This window comes from Tursiops truncatus, chromosome 14 (assembly GCF_011762595.2).
Source record: "Tursiops truncatus isolate mTurTru1 chromosome 14, mTurTru1.mat.Y, whole genome shotgun sequence".
Classification (NCBI taxonomy): domain Eukaryota; kingdom Metazoa; phylum Chordata; class Mammalia; order Artiodactyla; family Delphinidae; genus Tursiops; species Tursiops truncatus.
Window position 1 is genome coordinate 50554590 of NC_047047.1, and position 21367 is coordinate 50575956.

Genomic DNA, 21367 nt, shown 5'->3' on the forward strand with positions numbered 1-21367 from the left:
TTCCAGGAAGGCTTCCCGACCCTCAGACACATGTGGACAGCTCCCCTATCCGCACACCTGCAGTCCGTGGCCTATGCTGTGGCTCTTAGTGACATTCTTATGAGTCCCTAACTGCTTCATGTGCGTGTACCTTATGCCCCCAACTAGACTGCAGGCAGCTTGCAGACTGGCCCTGACTCCTCTCTCCTGAAGCTCCCAGAAGCTTTGGCCCACCAGTGGGCAGTCAGGGGCCCAGCCAAGTTTTGCGGGGCCTAAAGCTTATATAACTGGGGGGCTCCTCTATATATGCATATATGTACAAATATATAACTAGGTGAAAGGCCTTGGAAAGAGTCCTGCAGGTGAGGCAGCTGAAGCCCGCACTCAAAGCAGCAGAGCCCCTGCGGGGAGACGGCCACCCACAGCAGCCGCACGGACAGAAGACAGGAGGAGAGTGAAGGCCCGCGAGGCCACTGCCCTCTTCTTATCAGAATCAAGTGCCTGCATTCAAACCGCTTTTCTTTCCCCTACTTGACCAAGTGCCGCTTACGCCCAAACCTCCACCCCATACAAGGCCTCTTAGGGCCTCCCTCAGAGCCCAAGGACGTGTGGTCAGCCCTGCCTGAGAGTCCTGGCCTTGGACGCGGGCCCAGAGCTCCCACCTTCTGAGGCCACTCCACTTCCATGTCTGTGCTCAGCCGACCCACCACCCTCTTGGCCAGGCTCTGGGCGCCACCCCTGCCACACAGCATCAATTCTGTCCACAGAGCTCCCAGGAGATGCAGCGTTGGTCAGCACCCCGGCCTCTGTCACCAACAGGAAGGTGTTGCCCCTGACTCCCTGCAGGGAGAGCAGAGTAGTCTGGGGAACCTGTGACCCCAGGGGAGGCGTCCACCACTCCTCGCCATCTACTGCCCTCTCAGAAGCCAACGAAGAGAAATGGAACACGGCAAAGCCAAATTCTCCTTCCTCACTGGTCTTTGGTTTTTGTAAATACACGTTCTTCCTTTGCTCACACAAGCCCCCATCTAGAAGAGCCTTCCCTTCCCCTCGGTCTATCCAGATCCTCCTCTATCCTTCGGAGACTTGCTCAGGCCCACCTCCTCCTAGAAGCCTCCCTGACTACCAGACAGCTCCCTTCTGCTGACCTCCTACAACGTCTCTACCAAGTGGACCCACTGGGCCCCTGCGTGCCTGACCTGTTGACTAGTGATTAACTCTCAAAGGCTGAATTTTTCAAGGGGACTTGCTAGTCTCCCCAGACAGGCTGCCTACACCCTGGGCCAGGGCCACAGATCACACACCCCCAGAGGCACGTGGCCCACAGTCCCTCAAGCTGAGCAACCGCTCTGCCATCCCTGCTCCCCTGGTCTCAAGCCACAGGCACATTTCCTCCCTGCTCTGGCCTGGTTTTCCCCATTGCTGAGGGTGAGAAAATAACAGCCACCCCTCAACTCCCAGCACAGCAATGCCAAGAGCATTAATAGGGCAAAGTCCAGAAAACAGCTTTGAACTTTTCTTTAGAAAGGAGCTAGATAAACACAGGCCATGAGTAATTATTATTATTATCCTGTCCTACTATAAAGGCGGAAAAGGGCAGCTAAGCTGAGGACACGTTTCAGGGCAAGATGACAGGGTGTAGCTCAGAGTGGTTCCTGGTGGATCAAAGACAGTTGACAGCAGAGCTTCCAGCAAGCTGGCAGAAAATTAAGGACAACGTGGTGAATGTTTCTAAAGCTAAAGTTATACTATTTAAAACGTTACCCTTAATTCTTAAGCACATCTGTCTTGTGTTTCAGTGTTGTTTTTCTTTTATGGAGTGATGGTTATAGAAGATGGTATGGTTTTGCTGTTGTGTTTTGGGGCTTTTTTAATGTCCTTACTTGGCAGAATGAAAAGTTGGCTACACTCAGCAGAACCCATGCCTCTGAATTTGAACCTGGCCTGTCAATCCAACAGTCAGGGAACCACAGAGCCCAGGCCCTGTGGAAGGATGCTATGTAGGAAGTCACTGGGTCTGGGGAATAGTCCCTCTGCTGGGTGGGTCAGGCGTGTCACCTAGTCTTTTTGTGCCTCAATGTATCTGTCAATAAATAGGGAAGAATGACCTCATGTGGATACCCAGGTAAGAGGAAGAAGAGATGAGGAAACACTTCACAGATGCAAAATGAGACCCGAAAAAGCAGGAGTGGCAGCATCACCACCACCGTTAGCTCAGGTTTCTCAGTCATTATTTCATTTCTACTCCAGCACTACGGAGACAGCACCAGGAAATGGCAGACAGCATGAGAACTTGGGAGTAGAGGCAAATAGGCCCGCGTTCAAGACCTGCACTGTGGTCCTTGGCTAAGTGACTAACCTCTCCTAGGTCTCAGTTTCTTCATCTGGAAAATGGGGATAATAGTAAATACCATTGCAGAAGGTTACAGAGAGGCACCAGTGAGAGGGTGCAAAGCCTGGCACTTGCTGGATAACAGAAGTTAGGACAAATGGCTCATTGTCACCAGCCTCCAAAGCACTGAGCTGTATGGGATCTCAGAGATGACTAAGAGTAGAAAGTTCCAAACTACCCTGAGGAGGCGCCCCAGGACCCACCTCCCCTCCTCATCCCATCAGAGCTACTCGGGATGCAGGGGAATCCACCTGAGATTTCATCTGCTGCCAGGAAAGAGCATCCCCCCAGCCACACCCTGGCCTTTGGGGTAAGATAGAGAATCCCACAAACTATTTTTAATATTTTATTTTCCCTGATCAACAGCAAGTTTTTGGCCTTGGCTCAGAAAACAGTGAATTTCTCGATTTCATTGGTGTCTATGTATGTCTTTGATTAACAAAGCACGGTAAAATTTTAAAATTAACCGCTAGCCATTTTTTAATTTTAGTTTTTTGGTCGCACCACACAGCTTGCGGGATCTCAGTTCCCTGACCAGGGATTGAACGCGGGCCACAGCAGTGAAAGCCCAGAATCCTAACTGCTAGGCCACCAGGGAACTCCTAAGCATGGTAAAATTTGTACTTAATAAATGTGATATGGTAGACAAAATAGTTTTCACAATAATACACGTGGATACCATTCAGCCAATACAAAGAATGAGGTACTGGCATGCAGAAAGCTTCAAGTGCAAGTTTTCAGGGCAAAAGTGCAACTTGACAAATATGAATCCTATGACTAATAAGAAAAGAAATCTCCACACATGTGTATGTGTGTTTGTTAACGCACAAAGAAAGCATATGGGATTCACACCAAATGGTGACTAGCGCTCAACTCTGGGGATGGAAGTGGGCATGGGGCTAGGGGTGGAAACAAGGATGTATTTATTAGTCAAACTCTTTATTTTATTTAGTGAATTTTTTTTTACAATAAGCCCGAGTCATTTCTATTTTAAAAAGAATTTTTAAATACATAATAGAGTCTACTGGAAAGAAAAAAATTAAAAGGGTCCTGGTGGGAAAAGCTTGAGACCCATGAATCAAGTCCAACCATCTTGATTGGCAGATGAGGAACTGGAGGGTCCAGGATGTCAGGGGACAGGCTCAGGGTCAAGCAGCTATTTTAATCCGAGACAAAACCTCCCAGAGCTACAATAATCCCTGTCAAGGAGTCTAAACGCAGTTACCTTAAACTTCCAGTATAGTCTCCCCACACTGCTTACAGAAAATGCCCCCCACTTCTTGGCCTGCTGTTCCAGTCCCACTCTCTCGCCCTAATGTCCCTTTACACCAATTACACACCAGTCCCTTACACTCTTGCTAACTGACATACTTTAAGGAAATTCTTCTAAGAGGAGCTCTTTGATTATACACTGCTTCCGTAGCTTGGAATGCCTTGTCTTATCTGTGTATGTCTATATCCTGACCTCCTTCAAGGTCCAGCCCCCAATGGGTCCAATTCCAGCACTACCATAATCCTGAGTTGACTCCCCACCTCACCCCAGGGAGTGTCCCCCTCAGACTTGCCTCCCCATGTATGGTACTCCTGTAGCATGTGTCACAGTACACCTTGAATAATTTTTTAATAGGACTATCTTCCCAGTAGCCTTGCAACCTCCCTGAGGGCAGGGTCCATGCTGGACTCATCTTTATTGCCCTGAAAGTACATAATACAATGCCTTGCACATAGTAGGTTGCAATAAAATACGTAAGTCAGGAAATATATTACTTTGGAACATCTCTTGAAAAATCATTTCCCCTTGGGGTCTCTAATGACATACCCATACTTCTTTTATAGTTCAGGATACATGGTAATTGAGAACAGTTTCAAACTTGAAACTGCCTGAGAATCACCAAGAGAGCTTGTTAAAATGCAGGTTCTGAATCAGATTTTGCATTCTTAACCAGCTCCCAGATGATGCCCATACTGCGTGTGGATGGACCATGCTTCGAGCAGTAAAGGTCTAAAGAAAGCTGTGACTATTCTTCCCTCTATACTGCCCCTCAGTGCCTTGCATATAGTAGTTGCTCAATAAGTGCACATGGACTCGAACTGGCTTGCCATGTTATGGAGTGCTTCCGTTGCTAGCCAACTCAGAATGTTTGCCTGTTTCCAACTAGATCATACATTCACTGAGGTTTTATTTCCCTGAGATCCTCAAAGAAGCCAAAGGACCAGGCACAAACTAGGTCAACCAAACGCTGTGTAATAGAAATATATAACTTGGGCCACAAGTGCAAGCCACAAGTGTAATTTAGATTTTTCTAGTAAACATTTCTAGTCACATTAAAAAAGGTAAATATAGGTAAAATTAATTTTAATAATACATTTTATTTAATATATTCTAAATATTATCATTTGAATATGTAATCAATATAAAGAATTGATGTTCTTTTATATTCCGCGTTTTGTACTAAGTCTTCAAAATCCAGTGTGTGTTTCACACTCACAGCACAGCTCAGTTTGGACAAGCCATGTGGCTAGTGGCTACTGTATTGAACAGGGCAGGCCAACCCTTAAGGGACACTTGCTGCTCAGGTGACCAAATGACCCCAGAAGGTCCTCACAGCAGAGACGAGGCAGGAGAGAGGAGAGACAGCTCCAGGCTGGGTGGGTGGGGGGGTCTACAACTTACCGGCAGCCTCCCGTGATTAAGGATACTGCTCAGATGGTTTCTGGCTTCATTCATCTTCGGCTCACTCTTCTCCAGCAGAGGGATAGAGTCTTTTATCTTGGAGTGGTTCTCCTTCAAACACTGCTCCAGGAGGGCCTCGGCCAGGAGCAATTTCCCAAAGCCATCTGGAAAACAGGGCAGGGATCACAGTGGCTACGTGAGGACAGTAGTCCCCTGAACATGGCAGATGTGGAGACTGGTACACGCCCCTGTACCCACCCAACACCCCCAAGCCAGCATTTGAAAGGCTCGGATCTGAGAAAATAAAGACATAGTTTCTATGCACTTAAAACAGCCTTTAAAGAAAAAACACACATTCTACCATGGTCACAGCACCAACTGCCCCCTTGGGTTTATTTTCTGTAGTTCAGTGTTTGAGGAGGTGGAGTTCCCAGGACTTGGAACAAGCCCAGAATTTCAGAATTTAAAATGAGGGACAGAGATTGGTTCAAGATGGCGGAGTGGAAGGATGTGCGCTCACTCCCTCTTGCGAGAGCACCAGAATCACAACTAACTGCTGAATAATCATTGACAGGAGGATGCTGGAACTCACCAAAAAAGATGCCCCACATCCAAGGACAGCAGAGAAGCCACAATGAGATGGTAGGAGGGGTGCAATCACAATAAAATCAAATCCCATGGCTGCTGGGGGGGTGACTCACAAACTGGAAAACACTTATACCACAGAAGTCCACCCACTGGAGTGAAGGTTCTGAGACCCACGTCAGGCTTCTCAACCTGGGGGTCCAGCAACGGGAGGAGGAATTCCCAGAGAATCAGACTTTGAAGCCTGGCAGGATTTGATTGCGGGACTTCGACAGGACTGGGGGAAGGGGAGACTCCACTTTTGGAGGGCACACACAAAGTAGTGTGTGCATCGGGACCCAGGGAAAGGAGCGGTGACCCTATAGGCGACTGAACCACACCTACCTGCTAGTGTTGGAGGGTCTTCTCAGATGCAGGGAGTGGGCTGTGGCTCACCATGGGGACAAGGACACTGGCAGCAGAAGTTCTGGGAAGTACTCCTTGGTGTGAGCCCTCCCAGAGTCCACCATTAGCCCCACCAAAGAGCAGGTAGGCTGCAGTGCTGGGTCACCTCAAGCCAAAAAACCAACAGAGAGGGAACTCAGCCACACCCATCAGCAGACAAGCAGATTAAAGTTTTACTGAGCTCTGCCCACCGGAGCAACACCCAGCTCTACCCACCACCAGTCCCTCCCAACAGGAAGCTTGCACAAGGCTCTTAGATAGCCTCATCCACCAGAGGGCAGACAGCAGAAGCAAGAAGAACTACAATCCTGCAGCCTGTGGAAGGAAAACCACATTCACAGAAAGACAGACAAAATGAAAAGGCAGAGGACTATGTACCAGATGAAGGAACAAGATAAAACCCTGGAAAAACAACTGAATGAAGTGGAGATAGGCAACCTTCCAGAAAAAGAATTCAAAATAATGATAGTGAAGATTATTCAGGAGCTTGGAAAAAGAATGGAGGCAAAGATTGAGAAGATGCAAGAAATGTTTAACAAAGACCTAGAAGAATTAAAGAACAAAGACCTAGAAGAATTAAAAAATGAACAGAGATGAACTATACAATAACTGAAACGAAAATACACTGGAAGGAATCAATAGCAGAGTAACTGAGGCAGAAGAACGGATAAGTGATCTGGAAGACAGAATGGCAGAATTCACTGCCATGGGACAGAATAAAGAAAAAAGAATGAAAAGAAACAAAGACAGCCTAAGAGACCTCTGGGACAACATTAAACACAACAACATTCGCATTATAGGGGTCCCAGAAGGAGACGAGAGAGAGAAAGGACCTGAGAAAATATTTGAAGAGATTATAATAGAAAACTTCCCTAACATGGGAAAGGAAATAGCCACCCAAGTCCAGGAAGTGCAGAGAGTCCCAGGAAGGATAAACTCAAGGAGCAACACACCGAGACACACAGTAATCAAACTGACAAAAATTAAAGACAAAGAAAAACTATTAAAAGCAACAAGGGAAAAATGACAAATAACATACAAGGGAACTCCCATAAGGTTAACAGCTGATTTCTCAGCAGAAACTCTACAAGCCAGAAGGGAGTGGCACGCTATATCTAAAGTGATGAAAGGGAAGAACCTACAACCAAGATTACCCGGCAAGGATCTTAATCAGATTTGATGGAGAAATCAAAAGCTTGACAGACAAGCAAAAGCTAAGAAAATTCAGCACCACCAAAAAAGCTCTACAGCAAATGCTAAAGGAACTTCTCTAAGTGGGAAATGCAAGAGAAGAAAAGGACCTACAAAAACAAACCCGAAACAATTAAGAAAATGGTAATAGGAACATACATATCGATAATTACCTTAAATGTGAATGGATTAAATGCTCCAACCAAAAGACACAGGGTCGCTGAATGGATACAAATCAAGACCCATATATATGCTGTCTACAAGAGACCCATTTCAGACCTAGGGACACATACAGACTGAAAGTGAGGGGATGGAAAAAGATATTCCATGCAAATGGAAATCAAAAGAAAGCTGGAGTAGCAATTGTCATTCCAGATAAACTAGATGTTAAAATAAAGACTATTACAAGAGACAAAGAAGTACACTCCATAATGATCAAGGGATCAATCCAAGAAGAAGATATAACAATTGTAAATATTTATGCACCCAACACAGGAGCACCTCAATACATAAGGCAAATGTTAACAGCTCTAAAACAGGAAATCGACAGTAACACAATAATAGTGGGGGACTTTAACACCTCACTCACACCAATGGACAGATCATCCAGACAGAAAATTAATAAGGAAACACAAGCTTTAAATGACACAACAGACCAGATAGATTTAATTGATATTTATAGGACATTCCATCCGAAAACAGCAGATTACACTTTCTTCTCAAGTGCGCACAGAACATTCTCCAGGATAGATCACATCTTGGGTCACAAATCAAGCCTCAGTAAATTTAAGAAAATTGAAATCATATCAAGCATCTTTTCCGACCACCACGCTATGAGATTAGAAATCAACTGAGGGGAAAAAAACTTAAAAGACAAACACAGGGAGGCTAAACAACTTGTTACTAAATAACCAAGAGATCACTGAAGAAATCAGAGGAAATCAAAAAATACCTAGACGGCTTCCCTGGTGGCGCAGTGGTTGAGAGTCCACCTGCCGATGCAGGGGACACGGGTTTGTGCCCCGGTCCGGGAGGATCCCACATGCCGTGGAGCGGCTGGGCCCGTGAGCCATGGTCGCTGAGCCTGTGCGTCCGGAGGCTGTGCTCCGCAGCGGGAGAGGCCACAGCAGTGAGAGGCCCACGTACCGCAAAAAAAAACCAACAAAAAACTTCCTAGAGACAAATGACTATGAAAACACAATGATCCAAAACCTATGGGATGCAGCAAAAGCAGCTGTAAGTGGGAAGTTTAGAGCAATACAATTCTACCTCAAGAAACAAGAAAAATCTCACATAAACAATCTAACCTTACACCTAAAGGAATTAGAGAAAGAAGAACAAACAAAACCCAAAGTTAGTAGAAGGAAAGAAATCATAAAGATCAGAGCAGAAAGAAATGAACTAGAAACAAAGAAAACAATAGCAAAGATCAATAAAACTAAAAGCTGGTTCTTGGAGAAGATAAACAAAATTGATAAACCTTTAGCCAGCCTCATCAGGAAAAAGAAGGAGAGGACTCAAATCAATAAAATTAGAAATGAAAAAGGAGAAGTTACAACAGACACCACAGCAATACAAAGCATCCTAAGAGACTACTACAAGCAACTCTATGCCAATAAAATGGACAACCTGGAAGAAATGGACAAATTTTTAGAAAGGTATAACCTTCCAAGACTGAAGCAGGAAGAAATAGAAAATATGAACCGACCAATCACAAGTCATGAAATTGAAACTGTGATTAAAAATCTTCCAACAAACAAAAGTCCAGGACCAGATGGCTTCACAGGTGAATTCTATCAAACATTTAGAGAAGAGTTAACACCCATCCTTCTCAAACTCTTCCAAAAAATTGCAGAGGAAGGAACACTCCCAAACTCATTCTATGAGGCCACCATCACACTGATACCAAAACCACACAAAGATACTACAAAAAAAAGAAAATAACAGACCAATATCACTGATGAATATAGAGTCAATCTGTGTGGCAAACTTCATTATTGTCTTATTGGAAGAAATTGCCTCAGACACCCCAACTTTCAGCAACCACTGCCTTGATCTGTCAGCTGCCATCAACATCGAGGCAAGACCCTCCACCAGCAAAGACTATGACTCACTGAAGGGTCAGATGACGGTTAGCATTTTTAGCAATAAAGTACTTTTTGCATATAGATGCAAAAATCCTCAACAAAATACTAGCAAACAGAGTCCAACAACACATTAAAAGGATCACACACCATGATCAAGTGGGATTTATCCCAAGGATGCAAGGATTCTTCAATATATGCAAATCAATCAATGTGATACACCATATTAACAAACTGAAGAAGAAAAACCATATGATCATCCCAGTAAATGCATTAAAAGCTTTTGACAAAATTCAACACCCATTTATGACAAAAACTCCCCAGTAAGTGGGCATAGAGGGAACCTACCTCAACATAATAAAGGCCATATACAACAAACCCACAGCAAACATCATTCTCAATGGTGAAAAACTGAAAGCATTTCCTCTAAGATCAAGAACAAGACAGGATGTCCACTCTCGCCACTATTATTCAACATAGTTTAGGAAGTCTTAGCCACAGCAATCAGAGACAAAAAAGGAATACAAATTGGAAAAGAAGAAGTAAAACTGTCATTGTTTGGAGATGACATGATACTATACATAGAGAATCCTAAAGATGCCACCTGAAAACTACTAGAGCTAATCAACGAATTTGGTAAAGTTGCAGGATACAAAATTAATGCACAGAAATCTCTTGCATTCCTATACCCTAACAACAAAAGATCAGAAAGAGAAATTAAGGAAACAATCCCATTCACCATGGCAACAAAAAGAACAAAATACCTAGGAATAAACCTACCTAGTGAGGTAAAAGACCTGTACTCAGAAAACTATAAGACACTGATGAAAGAAATCAAAGATGACACAAACAGATGGAGAGATATATCATGTTCTTGGATTGGAAGAATCAATATTGTGAAAATAACTATACTACTCAAAGCAATCTATAGATTCAATGCAATCCCTATCAAATTACCAGTGGCATTCTTTACAGAACTAGAACAAAAAAATCTTAAAATTTGTATGGAGACAAAAAAGACCCCGAATAGCCAAAACAATCTTGAGGGAAAAAAACAGAACTGGAGGAATCAGACTCCCTGACTTCAGACTCTACTACAAAGCTACAGTAATCAAGACAATATGGTACTGGCACAAAAACAGAAACACAGATCAATGGAACAGGATAGAAAGCCCAGAGATAGACCCACACACTTATGGTCAACTAATCTATGACAAAGGAAGCAAGGATATACAATGGAGAAAAGACAGTCTCTTCAGTAAGTGGTGCTGGGAAAACTGGACAGCTACATGTAAAAGAATGAAATTAGAACACTCCCTAACACCATACACAAAAATAAACGCAAAATGGATTAAAGACTTAAATGTAAGACAGGACACTATAAAACTCTTAGAGGAAGATATAGGAAGAACACTCTTTGACATAAATCACAGCAAGGTATTTTTTGACCCACCTCCTAGAGTAATGGAAATAAAAACAAAACTAAACAAATGGGACCTAATGAAACTTAAAAGGTTTTGCACAGCAAAGGAAACTATAAACAAGACAAAAAGACAACCCTCAGAATGGGAGAAAATATTTGCAAACGAATCAATGGACAAAAGGTTAATCTCCAAAATATATAAACAGCTCATGCAGCTCAATGTTAAAAAAACAAACAACCCAATTCAAAAATGGGCAGAAGACCTAAACAGACATCTCTCCAAAGAAGACATACAGATGGCCAAGAGACAGATGAAAAGCTGCTCAACAACACTAATTATTAGAGAAATGCAAATCAAAACTACAATTAGGTATCACCTCATACCAGTTAGAGTGGGCATCATCATGATGACGCTAAGGCCGCTGCTGCCGCCACCAGGAGGCCTGTGTGCGAACACAGGTCACTAGCCACATGCCCTTCCGGGGAGCCTGTGCAACCCGCCACTGCCAGGGTCCCGGGATCCAGGGACAACTCCCCCGGGAGAACGCACGGCGCGCCTCAGGCTGCAACGTCACGCCGGCCTCTGCCGCTGCAGGCCCGCCCCACACTCCGTGACCCCCAAACTCCGTGACCCTCCCTACCCCTCGGCCTGAGTGAGCCAGAGCCTCCGAATCAGCGGCTCCTTTAACCCCGTCCTGTCTGAGCAAAGAACAGACGCCCTCCGGCGACCTACACGCACAGGCGGGGCCAAATCCAAAGCTGAGCCCCTGGGAGCTGTGAGAACAAAGAAGAGAAAGGGAAATCTCTCCCAGCAGCCTCAGAAGCAGCGGATTAAAGCTCCACAATCAACTTGATATACCCTGCATCTGTGGAATACCTGAATAGTCAACGAATCATCCCAAATTAAGGAGCCCTGTGGATGAAAGGCTCTTGGTGCTGCAGCCAGGAGTCAGTGCTGTGCCTCTGAGGTGGGAGAGCCAACTTCAGGACACTGGTCCACAAGAGGCCTCCCAGCTGCACATAATATCAAACAGCAAAAATCTCCGAGAGATCTCCATCTCAACGCCAGCACCCAGCTTCACTCAACGACCAGCAAGCTACAGTGCTGGACATCCTATGCCAAACAACTAGCAAGACAGGAACACAACCCCACCCATTAGCAGAGAGGCTGCCCAAAATCATAATAAGTCTACAGACACCCCAAAACACACCACCAGACGTGGACCTGCCCACCAGAAAGACAAGATCCAGCCTCATCCACCAGAACACAGGCACTAGTACCCTCCACCAGGAAGCCGACACAACCCACTGAACCAACCTTAGCCACTGGGGACAGACACAAAAAACAACAGGAACTACGAACCTTCAGCCTGCAAAAAAGGAGACCACAAACACAGTAAGATAAGCAAAATGAAAAGACAGAAAAACACACAGCAGATGAAGGAGCAAGATAAAAACCCACCAGACCTAACAAATGAAGAGGAAATAGGCAGTCTACTGGAAAAAGAATTCAGAATAATGATAGTAAGGTTGATCCGAAATCTTGGAGATAGAATGGACAATAGAATGGACAAAATGCAAGAATCAGTTAACAAGGACCTAGAAGAACTAAAGATGAAACAAGCAACGATGAACAACACAATAAATGAAATTAAAAGTACTCTAGATGGGATCAATAGCAGAATAACTGAGGCAGAAGCACGGATAAGTGACCTGGAAGATAAAATAGTGGAAATAACTACTGCAGAGCAGAATAAAGAAAAAAGAATGAAAAGAACTGAGGACAGTCTCAGAGACCTCTGGGACAACATTAAACGCACCAACATTCGAATTATAGGGGTTCCAGAAGAAGAAGAGAAAAAGAAAGGGACTGAGAAAATATTTGAAGAGATTATAGTTGAAAACTTCCCTAATATGGGAAAGGAAATAGTTAATCAAGTCCAGGAAGCACAGAGAGTCCCATACAGGATAAATCCAAGGAGAAATACGCCAAGACACATATTAATCAAACTGTCAAAAATTAAATACAAAGAAAGCATATTAAAAGCAGCAAGGGAAAAACAACAAATAACACACAAGGGAATCCCCATAAGGTTAACAGCTGATCTTTCAGCAGAAACTCTGCAAGCCAGAAGGGAGTGGCAGGACATATTGAAAGTGTTGAAGGAGAAAAACCTGCAACCAAGATTACTCTACCCAGCAAGGATCTCATTCAGATTTGATGGAGAAATTAAAACCTTTACAGACAAGCAAAAGCTGAGAGAGTTCAGCACCACCAAACCAGCTCTACAACAACTGCTAAAGGAACTTCTCTAGGCAAGAAACACAAAAGAAGGAAAAGACCTACAATAACAAACCCAAAACAATTAAGAAAATGGGAATGGGAACACACATATCGATAATTACCTTAAATGTAAATGGACTAAATGCTCCCACCAAAAGACACAGATTGGCTGAATGGATACAAAAACAAGACCCATATATTTGCTGTCTACAAGAGACCCACTTCAGACCTAGAGACACATACAGACTGAAAGTAAGGGGATGGAAAAAGGTATTTCATGCAAATGGAAACCAAAAGAAAGCTGGAGTAGCAATTCTCATATAAGTTATATATATATATATAGTTTGCTTGAGTGCAGTGTTTTTTGTTTTCTGTACTGAATTCATTAGCATGGGTCGGTATAAAATTTAGCATAGGTCAATATGTAATTTGTAAACTAATAAGGTCTTAAAAGTGAGGAATTAAGTCTTTTAAATTTAATTATTTATTGTAAAGAGCAGAATAGCATACATAAACAGGTGCCTAAGGAAAACTTGTATTCTAATATGGAACTCTCATGAACACCTTTTTTTTTTTCTTCTAACGGTATGATAGTAGGCCATTTGATTATTTTTATGGCTTTAACTTTACAACAATGAAATATTCGTAAATTTTAAAAAGTATTTTTCTTTATTTGATGCGGGTGGGATACTGGAGAAATGAAAGGTCAAACACCTATTGAGGAATCCATACTTGTCTATATATTGTGTACTTTTATTTCAAGAACTGATTTAAAATTCCTAAAAGGATGCTATAATAAGTTATTATGCCATTTTACAGACTGAATTAAGTGAATTTCAGGGAGGTATGAAACTTGCCTAAGGCTATCCAGCTACCAAGCGGTAGAAGTGAGAATTAAATCCAGGTATACCTAAAAAAAAAAAAAAAAAAAAAGAAAATCTACAAACAACAAATGCTGGATAGGGTGTGGAGAAAAGGGAACCCTCTTGCACTGTTGGTGGGAATGTAAATTGATACAGCCACTATGGAGAACAGCATGGAGGTTCCTTAAAAAACTAAAAATAGAATTACCATATGACCCAGCAATCCCACTACTGGGCATATATCCAGAGAAAACCATAATTCAAAAAGCCACATGCACTCCAGTGTTCATTGCAGCACTGTTTACAATAGCCAGGTCATGGACACAACCTAAGTGTCCATCGACAGACAAGTAGATAAAGAAGATGTGGTACGTATATACAATGGAATATTACTCAGCCATAAAAAGGAATGAAATTGGGTCATTTGTTGAGACGTGGATGGATCCAGAGACTGTCATACAGAGTGAAGTAAGTCAGAAAGAGAAAAACAGATATTGTATATTAATGCATATATGTGGAATCTAGAAAAATGCTACAGATGAACCAGTTTGCAGGGAAGAAATAGAGACACAGATGTAGAGAAACAAACATATGGACACCAAGGGGGGAAAGCAGTGGGGGGGGGGTTGTGGTGGGATGAATTGGGAGATTGGGATTGACATGTATACTAGTATGTATAAAATGGATAACTAATAAGAACCTGCTGTATAAAAAATAAATAAAATTCAAAATTAAATTAAATTAAATTTTAGAAAAGGAAAAAAAAATATTGAGGGACAAAGTCACACCCATGCTCCAAGGTGATAAGTTCTTACACAAGGAAGGAATTCCCTCCAGACAACTGAAGAGGAAAAATATACAAGCTGGCTTAATAACACATTGTCAGGTGCTCCTATCTTCCATGTAGCAGAATTGGTTTTCTCTGTTATTAAGGTATTTTAGCATGACCCAGGGATAACCTAGCAACCAAGGAGAGTTAAGGCCGGAAGCAGATTTACTGGTGTAGCACGGCAATCCTTGGGACTTTCTGGAGTTCCCGCACACGTTAGCTCGTCCACAGACCTCACCCCTTGGCTAGTGATTTCATACTGCTTGGGTTACTTTGCTGTCTCCCCCACAGCACTGAAAACTGCAATCCTGGAGCCACCGTATCCCTGCTACCTACAGCAGGGGCGACCTGAGGGGGGGGGATCCAGGTGCTCAGGGTGCAGGGTTTGAGGTTGAGGGTGGTTTCAGGACCACCTTGGGTGGCTGTGCTTCGTGACTGGCTCCTGGCCTGTCCCCCTCAAACAGAGCAAGGACCATTTAATACAGGCACCCAATAAATAGTCGCTGAGTAATGGGATCCTTTCCACTCCCCCATGGGGAAGCCCTGAGGCTCAGGGAGTTCTGTGCCCATCCAAAATGCCTCCAGGGGGGCTTCCCAGGTGGCACAGTGGTTAAGAATCTGCCTACCAATGCAGGGGACATGGGTTTGAGTCCTGGTCCGGGAAGATCCCACATGCTGCGGAGCAACTAAGCCTGTGCACCACAACTACTGAGCCTGTGCTCTAGAACCCACGAGCCACAACTACCAAGCCCGTGCACCACAGCTACTGAAGCTCGCGCGCCTACAGCCCGTGCTCCACAACAAGAGAAATCACCGCAATGGGAAGCTCGCGCACCACAACGAAGAGTAGCCCCCGCTCGCCACAACTAGAGAAAGCCCATGCAGCAAAAAAGACCCAATGCAGCCAAACATAAAATAAAATACATAAATTTATAAAAAAACCAAAATGCCTCCAGGAACATGCGCTCGATCCCACGTCCTCTAGTGCTCTTCCTGCTGCCAGGATGGCATTCTCAGACCTACTCAGAATGCCACTCACTCCTTACTCTCAGGACCACTGCAGTTTGCTCACAACTCAAAGCCACAGGTGTAAAATTGCACGTCCCTGGATAATTGTCTCTCTTCGTGAGGGAGATTCCCCACAGAGCATCCCGGAAGCCCAGATGGATGCCACAGCCTAGTAGCCCATCCTTTGCGACCTACCTCATGATTTCTAAAAGTAACATTAGGAGGAAATGGCCAAAAATGATGGTTTAAACTATCATCCATCACTAGTGGGACAGAAGTTGGTAGAACCTCTACAAAGGGCGACATATATCAAAATTATTTGTTGCACATCCCCATTGACTCAGCAATCCCATGCCTACAGATGTCCTCAAACACGTATGTGTAAAACGACCAACATATAAGGTCATTCCTGCTGCGCTGTTTATAATAGCAGAAAACCAGAGAAAACTTTATGTCCATCAACAGAAGGCTGATTAAATAAAGCATGATATATCCATTAAAAGGGACACCATGCCACCATAAAAAGGAATGAGGAGGCTCTGTATGGGCTGTCATGACATGAACTTCAAGATAAACTGATTAGAAAGTAGAGCACACACAGTGGACCACTGTGTGTTTATGCATGAAAATATGTAAAAGGATAACACAAACATCTGCTAACTTTTCTACCTTACAGGGACGGGGGCAGAGATCGAGGGAGGCTTTTCACTCGTTACTTCTGGGTACCTTTGGAAGGTCGACCCATGTGAATATATTACCTAGTCAAAATTAAATTTAAATCGACCCAAGAATAGAAGGAATCTTCTACGTTTCCAAAAGCTCAGCCAGGAGGGGGAGTGGGCTGCTTAGAAGTGGGTGCCTGAGCAGCATTCCTGAGCTGTGGGCCACTTGGCAATTGGCTGGCCCCTTCTAATCTGTTTTGCATCTGTAAAACCTGAGGTAGAGTTATGAACCTCCTCCTTCCCACAGAACCTCATCCCTCTCCAGGCTCCGCCTGCCGGGCTGGTCCTGCCCCTCCGCCGTCAGGTGCAGCGGTGCGCACAGCTCCCGCCCCGCAGCGGTCTGCAGGTGCCAGTCTGCAGCCCAGCCTTCCGGCCACCGGGTCCCGCCTCCGCCACCCAGCTGCCCCGCCCAGAGCTCCCTAGGGTTCCTTTCCTTTCATGCCAAGAGAAACCAGCTTCCTTCTAGGCAAACCTCAATCTTGAAATACTCCCCAGGGCCCACACCTCTCCTCAAAATGTCCTCTGAACACATGTGTGGTCCGTGGGCTGGGGTGGGTCTGTGCGTCTTTGTGACCCAGTCCCGCGGGGTGAGTGCAGAAATTTAGAGTATATGTTCAGAAACACTGATAACCATGTGACAGAATAATTGTTGAATAAAATACTAAAAAATTGGTGGTGGGGGGAGCAGGTATCAGTTTATGTATTTTAAGAAGGTATCGGAACACAACAGATTGGGAATCTAAAAAAAAAAACCAGAACATAAAACTGAGCCTTCACCACAGACCGTTTGAGAAGCACTGCTCTAAACTTCAAAAGTGCCTTTTACTGAAAAAGGGGGGCTGGTATTTGCTGATGGCCCACTGAGTACCAGGTACTTTATTATATAGTATCATTTGATCTGCACAGCCCTGATAGGTAGAAATGATTCCCATTTTATAGATGACAATAAAGATGCAATGTTGTTATGGTCACAACCCACATAACATAACACAGCCAAAGAACAGTCCCTCTTCCCCACCTCCCACACACAGCATAGCTTCTGACAGTTTGGAAATGAAGAACAGTCTAAGAGCTGTAAACAGTAGGTTAAAAGCGAATCGTAATTCCAAGGGCAGGAATAAGAGTAGTTCTCACTGTCACACACTTGTAAGTTTCAGACTGTTCTGTAGATTAACACTCCGGATCCTTGTCCAGAGCCTTTTTGCCCTCCCTCTTCACACCCAACTCAGTCTCTCTGTTTTTCCGTTTAGCGTACACTCAAGTAGATATCGGGAATTTACTTTCTTTTCTTCCTTGTCTAACTCTCTTCCCTGCTCCACATTTTCCATCCCACTGTTCTCAACTGGTCAGTCTATGGAACTGAAGGGTAGTTTGGAATGAAAAGTTCTAGGTTTTCAGTTGTTAAATAAGAATCCAGGTGGATCGAGGCTTTCCTATCCTTCTCCAAAGGTAAAACAGATTGCTCTTCATCATCCTAGCGTACGAAACCTACTCCCTGTCCTGGTTTGGGTAAAGTGTTCCAGCTTCTCCCTTGCTGGGGCATTAGGAAGGCCTTCCTCCCAGACAGTGCAACAGACTCTGGGAGCCTGGCTCCTGATTCTGGCAGCCCAGCCCAGCCCTCTGCTCTTAGCAGAGGTCCAAAGGAAGTCCCCACTTAGTGGCCCGTCCAGTCTCCCCACCTTGTTTAGGAGGCCTCTGGCGGCTAGCTTCCTCTCCACTCCCACCCCTCTCCAGGCCTCTCGCAGCGTGCCAGTTCACAGGGACCCACTTCAAGGACACCGGCCTCCTCCCTGGAACCCATATTTGCAGGGCAGTGCTCCCCATTCTTCCACCTGCCAATTCAGTCAGGAAAGGTGGTTCCAGCTGGCAGCCCAGGTGCTCAGACCAGACCCTTCCCTACTGGGTCAAATGGGGCCACGGTGGTCTCTGCAGCTGCTCACTTCACAGGACTGCAAAGGGCTGGGACCTACCAACCGCGGCAAGAGGAGGAAGAGGGCAAAACTAGTGAGAGGCCACCTGCCTCAAACGTACTCCTGCTAACTTCGACTGAAAAAATGCTCAGAACAATTTCCAGTTTTTTTTAAAAAATCACTAATTAAAAAAAAGATAGGGGATGACTACAGATTAGGAGAGACTCCAGATGGATGGAGAGAGTAGCAGATGTGATTTAAGTAAGTACAGTAAAAGAATATTCAAATCTAGGTGGTGGGAATACAGGTGTTTACTGCAAAATTCTTTCAACTTTTTGTATGTTTGAACTTTTCATAATAAAATGTTGGGGATAAAAGAAAGATTCAACCCATTAACCAAATGCAATGTGTGGCCTTATTTGGATCCTCATTCTAGCAAACAAACTGTAAAATTAAATAATTAGATGAGGGGGAGCTGTAGTAAAAATATGGTAGTTTTATTTTTCAAAGGAGTTCTTGTTTAATAAATACATACTGAAATATTGCAACGTGGGGGAGAAACGGCCCAGGGCGTAGCTCAGACAAAACTATTCATGAGTTTGTGATCACTGACACTGATTGATGGGTATATGGGATTCATTTTTCTCTCTACTTTTTTGACGTTTTGGAAATTTTTCTCAATAAAGTGTTTTGTTTCTTTTTAAACCACTTGGATGGGGCTCTTTGTTTTTACGTGAACAAAACCCTTTACAGCTAGCCACCCTCCGGGGTTCCCCTGCTCCATCCTGACCAAATCTAAACCGGATGTGAGTTTGAAAGAAAATGTACAAACAGTAGTAACCACCTTCCCCCTGGGCAGGTGGTGGGGAGCAGCCTCCCCAGACAGGAAAAGGGGGCCCCTTCCGCAGGAGCATCTCCTGATCCTTTACTCCCACCAGATCAGAAAGAGGTCCCCCCCCTTCAGCTGGGTCTTCCCCTTGTGCTCCCTGGAGTGAAACCCATGTTCTGGGGGCTATCCTTCGTTTCTTTGGGAAATCCCACAGATACAGCAGGGCCTCTGTCTGTAAAATAGCGTTCAGCTGGGGTTTGTCCTCCTCCCTCAGCACCTTCCTCACCTCTCCCAAATTATGTAATTATGTTGAAGCTTCTGGTCGTTGAGTCTAACACACCAGGTGGGGCTTTTAAGAATCTCCCTCCCGGGCTGCAGGTGGCTCAGTGTCCACACCCCCTCAAAAAAACAGGCCCTTGATCCCTCCAGTGATCAAGGAACCCAGTGGAGAGAGAACCAAAATAGCAGACAATCCAAAAAATGCCCTAAGCATGGGCTTCGGGAGTCATTTGTTTTCCTTCCTTGTGTGTGTCTGTGTGTGCACGTGCATGCAGGCATGTGTGCGTTCTGGGATAAATGTATCTGGAAATAACAATGGGAGAAAATCGCTCATAGGACCAAACCCCAAAATTGGCAGGAGAGACCCCACTGACCTTAGCCTCCCTCTTTGTGCTAGTCAGTTCCCACAGTGAAGCCAACCCAGGCTCCACACTCCTCCCTCTGTCACTAGTAGACCTGGTGTCAGGGACTCCGGTTTGGGTACAGTCTCTGCCACATACTCATTATGTGACCTTTCTGGGCCTTGATGTCTAAAATGGGGACAATAATTCCTGCCCTCCCCACAGGGCTGTTTACAAAAAAAGTTTTTTTCAAATAGAAGAAGCACTTTATAACTATACCATACCATTTATAAACTATGCCATACCAGTGTTTCCCCATAATCCTTCATAGAGTACGGTCAAAGGAAGTTTGAGAAATGTGGTATTTATACTCTAACCTCGGCTTGAACATCATACGCAGGTGAGCATATTAAAGGCTCTGAGAAGTCCTGCAGTTAAAAAAGATCAGTTTAACAATATTGAATCTGTTAGGTCTAATGACTTAGCTTGTTTGGCTCCCCAAACCCTTTTATCCTAGAATACCAAGGAATTAATTACTCAACCTCCTTAGGACCTCTGAAGAACAGCTGAGGAAGTAAAGCCCTGGAGAGACTCAGGTGGCCCCGGTTACTGTCTTGGGCCCAGCATGCTTCTCTGTGGCGCTGCCAACCTCATCACCCAGATTCCCACACTTGACCAGGCCCCAGTGCCCTCTGCATGGGTCATCTTCCATTCCACCCTCACCAGCCCCACCCCACCACATCACCCCACACAGGGGACAGAGGGGAACCTGAAATGTATCTGTCCTTCCCTGGAAGGCGGGGTCTCATCAGTTTCTACCAAACGTGCATCTTTAGCTCTGGCCACTACCCCTCACTGCCACGCTCAGACCTACCTCAAAGCCTCAAACCGACTGTCCATCCCTGCCACCTAGCCCCCTCGATGTCCATCTATCCTTCCTCCTCATTGGGCAAACATACTCTGCCCTTCCCAACACCACTTAGAGGCCAGTACCAGTTCTGCTGCTTCCTGAAAACTCCTCTTCCTCTAAGCACCATAATCTAACACAATTGCCCTCTGATCGCCCCTCTGCCTTCCCATTCATTTTGTCAACTCTTCAAGCTGGGATTTTGTTATACTTCTTGGAGAGGTAATGGTGCAAGTGGTTAAAAGGATGTACTCAGAAACCTAGGTTCAAATCCTGGTTCCACCACTTATTGGCTGGATGATCAAGTTATTTAAGTTCTCTGTGCCTCAGTTTCCTTATCTGTAAGTGGCAAACAAGAGTACCTGCTTCATGGGGTTGTTGGGAGAAACTGAGTTGATTACAGTGCTTAGTACACTGGCACACAGTGAGTGAGCGAGTTAGCTATTACTGTTACTATTATCGTTATCATTCTGTCTCCTCACAGAGCCTTCCACAGACTGGGCAGTCTTTAAAACTCTTTATATCTGTATTTATTTACTCCCTGCCTCCTTCCACAAAGGCTCTAAAGTTGGCTGCGCACAAAGAGAGGGCTCAGGGCTGAGCTGAAGGCACCAGGAACAGGT

General features: G+C 44.7%; 1 protein-coding gene across 3 annotated transcripts in view; it reads right to left on the reverse strand.

Annotated features, from left to right (window-relative positions):
• The window catches only part of TTC7A (tetratricopeptide repeat domain 7A), a 125686-nt gene that overhangs the window by 103096 nt on the left and 1223 nt on the right, over positions 1–21367 (reverse strand). For 2 of the 3 annotated variants that reach the window (XM_033838582.2, XM_033838581.2), the window contains exon 2: positions 5046–5209. In XM_033838582.2, the coding sequence (XP_033694473.1) occupies positions 5046–5209 (164 nt within the window). Of the gene's footprint in view, positions 1–5045; positions 5210–6014; positions 6038–21367 lie in introns of those variants that run through there. The other variant, XM_073791382.1, reaches the window with a different exon arrangement.